At 43.9% G+C, this 10,619-nt stretch overlaps 1 protein-coding gene across 1 annotated transcript; it reads left to right on the top strand.

Annotated features, from left to right (window-relative positions):
• The first annotated feature begins 6 nt into the window (after positions 1 to 6).
• On the top strand, positions 7 to 10,619 carry LOC103906724. Its single transcript, XM_009288754.2, has 10 exons — positions 7 to 39; positions 1,463 to 1,556; positions 2,486 to 2,617; positions 2,817 to 2,928; positions 3,529 to 3,602; positions 4,318 to 4,413; positions 5,406 to 5,440; positions 8,193 to 8,528; positions 9,007 to 9,055; positions 9,884 to 10,619. Exons 1-10 carry the CDS (start codon positions 7 to 9, stop codon positions 10,177 to 10,179), a joined length of 1,257 nt encoding a protein of 418 aa, XP_009287029.1. The 3' UTR covers positions 10,180 to 10,619.

Here is a 10,619-nt window from a genome sequence, read left to right as displayed (position 1 = left end):
GCTGCTATGGGAGCCGGAGGGGTCGCGGGGCTGCTGCTGGTGAGTGCCGGGGCCGCGCCGCGCCGGGTCCGGGGGGCATCTCTGGCCGGGGCCGCTGTTTGCGGGCAGGGGCTCGTCCTCCATGTGCTCGCCGCGAGTGGAGGCTGGCACCTGGCCGCAGCCAGCCCCCAAATCCCTCCTTTTGAGAGGAAGAAACCTTCCTCGAAGTCCAGCGCGGAGGAGCCTTGCGGGGTTTTCTACCCTCCTCATCCTCAAGAGACTTTGGTAACTTCCCTTAGCTGTTATTTCGTGTTGCCTGAAGTTTCGGGAATCCTGAGTTAACGCAGCTCTCCTAAACCTAAGGATAAGGAAGCGCAGCTGTCGTGGGGGTAAACCTAGCCCTAAACTCGGTCCCGGGTTGCGGGGAGTCCCCTGAGGGGGGTGGCGGCGGGTGGCGCCTCTCCCGAGGCTCTCTAGCGCAATCGCTGCCACCCTTCCTTCTCTCCTCGGGAAAAAGAAAGTTACAAGCCAGGAGCGAGCTCTTTAATAGTCTTCAAGTTATCTAATTGTGAAATTGGTGGTTTTCTAAACTACACGATTATGGGGAAGACTTCCAGTCCCCCGGGGAGATAGAAGAAAGAGTGGAGCTGCGGGAGCCGGGAGCGGGGACTCTCGGTTTCAGCTTAGAAATTGGCCGATGATGGCAATTAGCGACGGGGAGCTCCGCCGCCGTCCCTTCCCCTCCTCCTGCCTCTGTTTTACCACTTTCTCTCGCGTGTGTGTTATACGTGAGGGATGTACCTCGGTGGCCCGAAACCCGCGGCATCTGAGCTCTCCGCTGGTCTCCTCGCGAAGCACCTGGCTTCCCGGTGCTGGGAGGCTGGGCAGCTGATCCTCACCGCCAGGCACCCCGCTCCGCTGGAGGCTTGCCGAGGGGTGTGCATCCCGCAGGTTTCTTTTTTTTTTTTTTTAAAAAAAAGTTCCCAATGCTCCTGTGGCTACAGTAAGTTATTTTTGTTAATGACTCAACTACTTGCCTTCTGATGAAGATTACAGAGCCAGCGAGAAATGTTGGATGGGATCTCTGGGGCGTTTCCTCCATTTTGCTGGAGGAAGACTAACACTGACTGTCCTGAATTAAAAAGATAGGAGGAGGGAGAAATGAATCCCTTGCACAAGGCAGAAACCTCGGCCTCTGGAGTTCAATTGCAGTGAATTGGTAAAAAGAAAATAGAAGTTTAAAATGGAGGCGGGGATCTGGGGCAATAGTTGCCTAAAACCTGTCAGCAGCTCTAGCCCCAGCTTTGTGATTGTAATTACCGCTGTGAGCGGCACACTTAGCAGAAATTAGGTTGGGTTTCCTTTGTGGCTTCCCATGAACTTCTGAATGTGTTTTCAAGTCTCTACGGGAACATCTTCCTGAGATGGTTATCGTGTCCTGGGAGGATGAATCACTCAAACCACCTGTTTTTCTCTGCTGTAGGTTACACTGCTGATAATGCCTGGAACTGGAGCAGAGGACTGCGGGGAGGGAGAATACTTACATGAAGGTCACTGCTGTGTATCTTGTCCAGCAGGTAAGACCTCAGGCAGTTATAGCTGGTAGCGGCCATGTTTTTTTCCCCATGGAGATGACTGCGTCACTATTGTTTTTTCTACATTGCATCCGGTGAAAGTGTCAGCCCGGTTGGAGCTGTGGTGGCTTCTTGGTGCTGTTAAGGCTGGGCTCCATTTTGAAGTGAAAGCCCCTTGCGCAATACGTGATGACTGGGAGAGGTGCCTTGGCAGCAAGCCAGGAAACCTCTGCCCGCTATTGAGGATGAAGTATTTAAAGTTGGGTGGCGTTGGTTGGCAGCAAGCCAGGAAACCTCTGCCCGCTATTGAGGATGAAGTATTTAAAGTTGGGTGGTGTTGGGTTTAAAAAAAAAAAAAACCAAAAACAAAACAAACAACAACTTTAGTTAGCACAAAGAATGAGCATAGGGGAATTCTGATATTTCTGTATCTGTAGGTAAAACTTTGGTTTGCCTTTGCTCTCCCCTCCTTGCTCAATGTGTGCAGAGTTAACAAGCTTTGTGCCAAGGAGCACCCTGTCCTTAGATATATTGGAGGGCTGTCGGGTGTATTTAAAGATAATTCAGACGAAGGAGAAGAGAGGTTGTTACAAGCAATTCTCCCTTGTGCCTGCCATGCGCCTTCAGAGGAGATGGCGCTGGCCACATGGGTGACTGAGCTGCTGCAGTGAGTCATCCTCATCCCTGGTGTGTCCCAGCAGAGGCCTGGCTGGGTGCCTTGTTTGCCACCACTCCCTGTCTGAGCGGCAAGCTGGGAACGTGCCTCCTGACCCTGCTGCGCCACTTGGTTCACGTGATGCACTGCTCACTTGTGAGGAGGGGTTGAACTTTCACCAAAAATGGCTTTGTGTGTTGTAACATCCTGTTATAGTCCTCTGCCTGTTAAATGATCCTTTGAGACTGCTGCCGCTGCTGGTTCTCCTCTTCCACAGGTACTTATGTTGCTCAGCACTGCAGTACTCCGCATTCAAGAGGAAGCTGCGTCCCTTGCACCGAAGGAGAGGGTTATACCGCTCATGAGAATGGCTTGGAAGAATGCTTGCCATGCAGACAGTGCAAAGAGGGTACCAAGTACAATTTTGATGAGACCTTAACCCTTTTCCCCTTTTTCTAATGTGGAAAGCCTGGTCCTCTGGTCTTTTGCACTTCCAGTCATTGAGAATATTGAACTTATAAATGAATTGCCTTATGGCCTGAGTATAATTTTGCACAGTTAGAGAGTAACAACTCATATTTACTTTGTAACTTATATTTTATTTTTAGATCAGATAACTCTGAGACCCTGTACTCTGACGCATGATACTGAATGCCAATGCAAACAAGGGTATTTCTGCCCTGCTGAGGGCTGTGAAATATGTCTGAGATGCAGTACAATGTAAGTTTGATAATGAATGTAAGTGACTGTTTTCCTTCTAGGGAAGGTTAGAGCTGTGGTCCAATCTGTGCCAATACCTAACACATGTTACTAGGCTGTAAATAATTGCCCTGAAGCCAAATGGCATTATTCATGCATTTAAATTTTGGGTGTCAAAATACATGAGGTTGAGACCTAGAAAGATATGGATTTTGGTATTGTTGTGCTTGTTGCTTATGGCTGCAAGCTTACACTTTTCATGTCTTCAGATTACTACTTCCCCACATACACACTTGAATGAGCTTTGTAGCAGCCAGTCCAAAATTTCAGGAGGTAGAACCACCTGTTGAAGGAAACAAACTGTGCATGAATAATGCATCTACTTCGCGGGGTTTTTTCCCTGCCGCTCAGAGGCTAACATACATGAGCTTTATCTGCTTTGCTTCTATTTAATCTTGGAGTATTATCTTGGGTTGTTTAAAGGTGGACTTCTAACAAAGTTATCTGTTTATGCATGTTCTGTTCATGTCTCTAAGCTCTGCCTGAAAAAAATCAGGCCTGCGCAGAGCTGCATATTGCTCTGGAAATGTTGATACAACCCTGTGTTGCCATCCACTTCAGGTGTCCGGAAGGGAAAGAAATTGTGCAGAATTGCAATGCTACCATGGACCTAGGATGTGGCTTACCTGATCAAGGTCTGGTACACAAATACCGCTCAGCTCGGTTTGTTGGGTCTGTGGCTTCAGGCTAATAAAACCAGAGCAGTCTGTAAAACAGTGGTTTGAACTACTGTAACATGTTTAAGAGCTTCTGTATTTTGGTCTGGGAATTACTTTCTAGAGGCAAGTTCTCAAAGGGGTTGGAGTGACTAAACCATCTTAAATTTCACTCTGTGAAAAGCTACATGTATTGCCAGGGTTTTCAAAGTTGCAACAGTGACACTGTTGAAAGTTATGGATTGTGCAAAGATTTTTCATGTTTTCTGTGTCTGAGAAGTTGCACATGGAGTGGCTTTCTCTTCTGCTGGTAGATAGCTTCTGCCAGACTAGAGAAAGAAGGAACTGATGCTACCAATGCTACAGCACCTGAAGCTCGCTGTTATCTTTTGCATACTTGTTTCCCCCTTTTCTTAAATGTCTCTTCAGAAAGCCTTTTAGAAGTTGTATTGCAGCTCTGTACAGAATCCCCCTCTGCCTTTGGGACAATGATGTACAGTGCAAACGAGTACTTGCATGTTCAGGTCAGCTGACGGTCCCAATGCCTTTTCCAGGACAAGCTGGCTGGGTCATTGTGCTAGTGCTGAGCTTAGGTTGTTCTCTAGGACAGCAGGAAGGACTTGCACTTCAGAATATCTTGTTTGGGGACTACTTCAGTACTTCAATACTAATTTTATTCCCTTTTCCCTTGCAGGAAGCACAGCTCCTGTTTGGATTATTGTGATTATTTTGGCTGTTGTTGGTGGATTGTTGCTATTCTTTGTAATTAGAAAGCTGAAGAGTGATAAAGGTAACTGCTTGATTACTATCCATAAACTTTCCAGAACTAGGCAAAGCATGCACTAAGGCTATCCCTGGTTTTTGTGTTACTTTATAGGGGACTTGATTAAGCTGTAGCTCATTTAGTATGTGATTCAATTAAGTAACTCCTGTATAATGGAGACTAGCTTTGTTCAGTAAATAAAATGCATAAACTTAAACTATGAGCTTTCCTACTTTGCTGACAGGTGCCTTTGCTTCAAAGAAAGATTAGCGTGAGGTCCTTAAAAGGACTTTTCCTATCTACTTTCATTGTATTGGCAAAGAGTGAGAAAAATCTGTGCGTGAGCTCAGATGCATGGGGCAAGAAGTAGCAACTAATTAGATCATTAACTACTTTCATTCACTGTTTGGCTATGGAGATTTTTTTCTACACATTGTTGCCCTTTCATCATTTGAGCCTCTTAACCTGAATGTTAGGTCAGTAAGTCCTGTGTGAGTTCATTTTATTTTTTTAGTGGAAATGGAGGTGTTTTCCTGAGAAACTTTTCTTTCCACTACGGCATATTAAGTGTTTTTGCAACTAGTTTAGTTAGAATAATGTTTAAAATTACTCTGAATTTTGAATGTTAACTTTGTTCAAATTACGTCTTACTGATTGTATTGCAGTAAAGACAACTTCTGCCTTATCTTTTGTATAGCAGTAGCCCACAAAAATGCTAAGAAGCATAAGCTGGAGGGGGGGAGGTTGAAAGAGTGGCTTAAAAGCCAAATTGCATCTTGTGGTCTGTATTTTACTAAGCGGGACTTTTCATCCCCTGTATGAAGGCACAGTGTTTGTGCTGTTGGTGGAAGCTAAGGGCAGTTATGAAATGTATGACAGGTCAAGGAAACTAAATGGCTTGTATTAGAGCTTTGGTTAGTGTTATGAATGTGTCTACTGCATATAAATCTTGTGTGAATTCAGCTACGTTTAAGTTGCTGCAATTCCTAAAAATTTTAGACATTTATCTTGTTTTCCAGCTGCTTCAACTGATAAAGATGCAGAGAAAGGCCTGGTAAGTATACAATGGATCAAGTGTTTCATCTCAGTTTTGTGCAGCTTAATTGTGCACTGCTTAATTGTACCTGATACACAGCTCTCAATCTTTGTCTCACTGTAGACCTCTGGTAGGATGTGTTCCTGTGATGCAGCAAGTTGTGATTCATACAGGGCCAGATGTTAGCAAGGGGCTGATGCATTAATTAGCTGCATGTGTCCACTGCAGTTGGCCTTTCCAGTACTTCCCTTGGAAACATTCTAGAGCCTGTGGCCAGGATGTTTTGAAAGCGGGGTAAAAAAAAATTAGGCTAAGTGCAAGCTTTCACTTCAGACTGTCTCCAAGTGATGCCTCAATCCAATTAGTTCTTTGCTGCTTCATGCATGTATTCCCCAGGCAACGTCAGCAATTGTGTCCCTGCATGGTGGTGTTCTAGCTTTCCTTGCATTCTGACTACAACTTTATTTGTTCGTAAGACATACTTCTCTTGATCCAGCAAAGTGACTGAGTCTTCCTGTCTTTGGGCTCATGTCACAAGCTACAGACCAGGACCTGGTGGTCTAACTTCTTGGTCCTAGACAATCCCATAAGACAAGGGGTTCGGGGCTCAGAGCATACCAGTTCAGAAGTACATCCCTGAAAAGGGTTTATCAAGCTAAGGCTGGCTGCTGGCATATGTTCCACTTTAAGGCTAGGTTCACCCTGGCCTCCTGTAGTCAAACACTATTTCAGAATGTTACTGTTTCAGTATAAAAAGACTATTGTTAGTCTAGCATTTTGCAAGGTAAATACAAGACTGGCTTGTATTTAGCTAGTCTAGCTTTAGCCTCTCTATTTAGAAGCTACACTCCTAACAGCTTGGTGAGGCAAAAATGAGCTCAGTCTTCACTAGTATAGTTACTGATGTGTAACACCAAGCTGTAAAACAAATGTTTGTCTTGATGAGGATCTAAGAAAAGCATTCAGATTCCTCTCATAGCATGTGTACAGCACCTTCTCCCTGCTGCCTTTCTTGTCCCCCACCCAATGCATGCACTACTCACCCGGTACGTGAGCTTTTGTCTAATCTTACTAGTTAGACATTTCAAGTAATTAAATGCATCTTAATTATGTCACAAATACTTGAAGACTGAAGAAAAAGAATTGAAAGATCTGTTAAAAACATCACTTTAAACTCTTCTCTTTTTTAAGGTACATAAGTGGCTCAAATATGTGAATCACCCATGGGTTTTTGTTGGGTTGTGTCTACCGCCACGCCCTGGCCAGATTTGCAGTGCTTCGTGTATTCGTAGAAGCTGATGAAGAAACATGACAGAAAACCTGGTCAAAATGCTGTAGCATAGGAATAAGGAAATATAACATATCTTTATTTTGAATAAAATGGTAGTGGAATAATGCAATCACAAATCGGTGCATGGTGACGCTTAGCTCTGATGTAAGAGTTGTCACAGAGTTGAGTCGCAATGTCTGCGCACTTGGAGTGTTCTTGCTACTGTAACAAAAAGCTTATTTGCTAGGGAGAGTTACACTGATGCAGTCCTGAGAGCAGGCATTCTGGCACCAACACGCTGTCCTTTCCAAAGTACCAGTTAATTTATACTGCTGTGAAAAGAAAAAAAAATACTGCTGATACTTTATTTCATTCAAAAATAGAGCAGCAGCTATTAGTCAGCCATGCTGTGTACCTTCAGTCACTTGGTTACCTGTTTAAGAACTATTCTGTATAAATAGGATCAACTTGTTTAACCTGTTCACACCCTTAAACAGAAAGTGGATTCAATGATGATGTGCAACTACATGTGTGATGCATGGGATGGTTCCCCTCACGTCCCTGCTTACACATATTGGTCACGTGGTGGTGTCACATGTGGGTCACTGACCTTGTGCAAAGAGAAATCACACTGGCTTATGCTCATGGAGGAACTGTACCTTAACAAACACAAGTCTCATTGGAAAAAACAGTCACTCCTTGCCCTCATTTTCCACCTTTAAAAAAAAATGCTAAAGCTTTCCAGTTTTAGCACTAGCTGATATGCTAGATAGATGTTGGTCTGCTTTGTACTTGTACTGCTCTTGATGATTTGGAGCTATACTCCCTGGCATATGCTTAATGTATTGACAATGCTGAAAACGATGCAGCCCTCCTCACTTGCTTCCCTCTTTGTCCCCTCACAAAAGCTATGCAATGTGTGCTGGTGCTCACTGGCTTCTCTCAACTGATTCTAGTTTGTGAATCTGCCAGAAAAACTAATCCAGCTGAAAAAAGCCCAAGCTAGTGCACTTCCATGAAGCTGATAGGCTATTATCAGCTTGGCAAAAGCTCTGAGAGCATCAGCCTTGATACAATGATAGGCTTGAGTCTCCTGTTGCTGTTAAGTCAGCTCAGGTGCAGCAAGGCAATTTAATTTCCCCCTGCTTCAGGAGGGGTGCATACCTTCCATACCTAGAGAGGAGCAAGCAGTGATACATGCCAGTGAAAACATTAGGAAGAGTTTCCTGCATTTGTTGTGGAGGTAGCCTGTGAGCCTTGCCCTGCAGTCCAGTGGGAGCATAACAGCCAGCAAAGCAGAGAGTTTAGGCTCTGAAACCATCTGAAGTCCAAGTCTATAAAGGCTGTAACTTTGCCATGTTTGTAACCTTGCCAAATTAGCAGCTTTCCTATTATTTCTCTGACATCTGGTGACTTCAAGTATTCCGTTTTCTTCCTCCAGACTGTCCTTGAAGGCCTACCTATGAAACATCTCTCAAAATATGTTCTTATTCTTTACAGGAGTCTGAGGGCAGTACTGAAAGCCTCATTTCACCAGAAGTGGAGACACCTGCAAATAACGGAGCCAACCCAGAGGGTGAGAACTCTGGTGAGAGCCCAGAGGGCCAAGTGCAAACCAACATTAACCTGGAAGTAAAAAACACATCACCAGAGGAAAACAGTGTTGCGCTTTCTGAGTGGGGCACCATCCTGCGCAGGGGCTGGAGGCGCTACATGAAAAGGTGCTGGAGGAGGATGGCTGAGTCTTCACTACCAGCAAAAACTGGGCAGAATCCTGCTTTTCATCAGAATGCCCCATCTAATGTACCAAGTGGTAGGATGCCAGCAAATCGTGTGGTAAGTGTGTGTGTGTGTGAAATTATCATCGTGTTTTCTCTGATACACGTGTAATTTCAGTTGGGTTCTTAACTATTCCTTGAGTGATAGATGCTGTTTTCAGGCAGAACGATAGGAAGAGGAGGCTTTGCCTTAAAGATGTAATAGAAAGTATGGGAAGTGATATCTTGGGAAAGCAAACTTCAGTTCCTTATTTAATCTGCTCTGCCTCTCTCATCTCCCTGTTCAATATTTACACAGAAGCTATTCTTTTGCGATAGCAGCAAATGTGTTGCCTTGTTGCTCACTTTGGAGCTAGTAGCATGACTGTTCAGCATGCAATTGTCTTTACTCAAATACTTTCAGCTGTGCTGTGAAACCTGCCCCCCTCCCCCTTATTGGCATGTGTGCTGTGGAAGCAAGCTATCAAGTAGCTCAGGAATAATTGTGAGTGAAGTGCTCTGATATGTTGGAGTAACAGTCCAACTTTGAATTACAGGTACGAGAACCAAAGTGTCGAATAATTGTTAAAGATCTCTCTCAAAAAGGTAAGTATTCCATAAATTGGCAGTACTTGGAATTTGTTTTTTTCCTGTTGACTTTAGTCTACTTAAGGAATAGTGTAGGGAGGCTAATGAATATTGCTTAGAGCTATAAGGCTTTCAGTTTATTGTAAAATATGCTGAAACAGGATTATTACTGGATTTGAGAGAAGTTGTAATCCCTGTGGTGAATTGTTCTACTTTGAAGGATGGCTTTTCTGCACAGGAGTATAGTGCAGTCATGCTTTTAAGAATAAGAATGGTACAAAATTTTTTTGTATGTTTTAAACAAGTCTGCATTGCAGCAGTGTACTCTGCCTTAATGAGTGAGGAGTAGGTTAGAGCAGGAGATCTTTGTGTCACATGTCCCCTCACATGGAAGACCACATCAAAATCCCCATACATCTACCTGTACCCAGCAAGTTGATGTGCTGGATGTCCAAGTGACGGGTTTTGTTCATGCTGGTCTTGGCGTTGCAAACCTATACCAGTAGCATAATGAAGTGGTTAAAGCCTACTGTTGAGTAGCCCTATTAAGCTTAAGTGAAGACGTGCAGGCCAATGAAACCTTCCTCAAAACTTACTGAATGGTGTCTCGTCTTAAGAGACTACTTTTGAGATATGTAGACTGATACCTTTAGCTTCTTTCAAGATCACTCAATAGGAAACCTATTTGTCCCGCTGCTTCTTAGGTGCCAAACCTGGCCTTGCTGCTGCTGTTTGGCCTGTGCATGTATTGGCTGAAAATTAATGGGAAAGCATGTACGTTAGCTATGAAAAAAAATCTGTATTTTAAAACCTAAGCTGATGTTTGTTGTGTGTTTTTTCTTTCAGAACTGAGAGAGAGCTTTTGGGCCTTTATAAATGAAGTACCACCAAAAAAATGGAAGCGGCTTATGAGAACTCACCTGCAGGAAAATGATATTGTTAAAATTATTTATGACTTTCCTAATGATATAGAAGAGCAATCTTATCAGATGCTTCTCACCTGGAAAAACACACTGGGAGAGAAACAGTCTATTATTAAGTTACTGGATGAGTTAAGGTATCTAGATACCAAGGCTTATGATAACGTATTGAACACTTTAAAAAGTAATAATGTTATAAGTAAATTAGAAGCTACAGATTAATGTTTACGATGAACTTCAAAAATACTTCTGTGTACATATATATGTCTACAAACTTCCTGTAAATGAGGACATCAACAAACTGCTAGTAAAAGTGATGGCGTGGACTTGATATCCTCCTCACCTTCACGCAGGGAGCTGGAAGTGATTTAACGCTGTCGGTGTTAACACGGACTCCAGCTGTGATGTTCACTAAGGTCTTTTGAGTTGTATGATATTAAACTCAGGTGCCAGTTGCCAGCTTGAGAGCGAGGAGCTCCAGCTCACACTTCCCTGCGTGTGAGGCACAACCGTGCTGTTCGAGCCCAGGTGGTGGGAACGAAGAGGCTGCTGCTGTTTTTGAGAGGATTGCAATGCTTTGGCTTCTGAAACGATTGTGGTTTTTTTTGTGTGCTCAGAACTGTTATGTTTGGACCACTGCAATAAAAGCCCGGTTGAGCCAG

Source organism: Aptenodytes forsteri, unplaced genomic scaffold (assembly GCF_000699145.1).
Source record: "Aptenodytes forsteri isolate BGI_AS27 unplaced genomic scaffold, ASM69914v1 Scaffold8, whole genome shotgun sequence".
Taxonomy (NCBI): domain Eukaryota; kingdom Metazoa; phylum Chordata; class Aves; order Sphenisciformes; family Spheniscidae; genus Aptenodytes; species Aptenodytes forsteri.
This window is presented reverse-complemented; position numbering and strand designations above follow the sequence as displayed.

Coding starts and splice junctions, on each gene's coding strand:
- LOC103906724 (XM_009288754.2), top strand. CDS start 7: ATGGGAGCCGGAGGGGTCGCGGGGCTGCTGCTG. Junction 40..1,462: donor GGGTCGCGGGGCTGCTGCTG/GTGAGTGCCGGG, acceptor TCTCTGCTGTAG/GTTACACTGCTGATAATGCC. Junction 1,557..2,485: donor CTGTGTATCTTGTCCAGCAG/GTAAGACCTCAG, acceptor CCTCTTCCACAG/GTACTTATGTTGCTCAGCAC.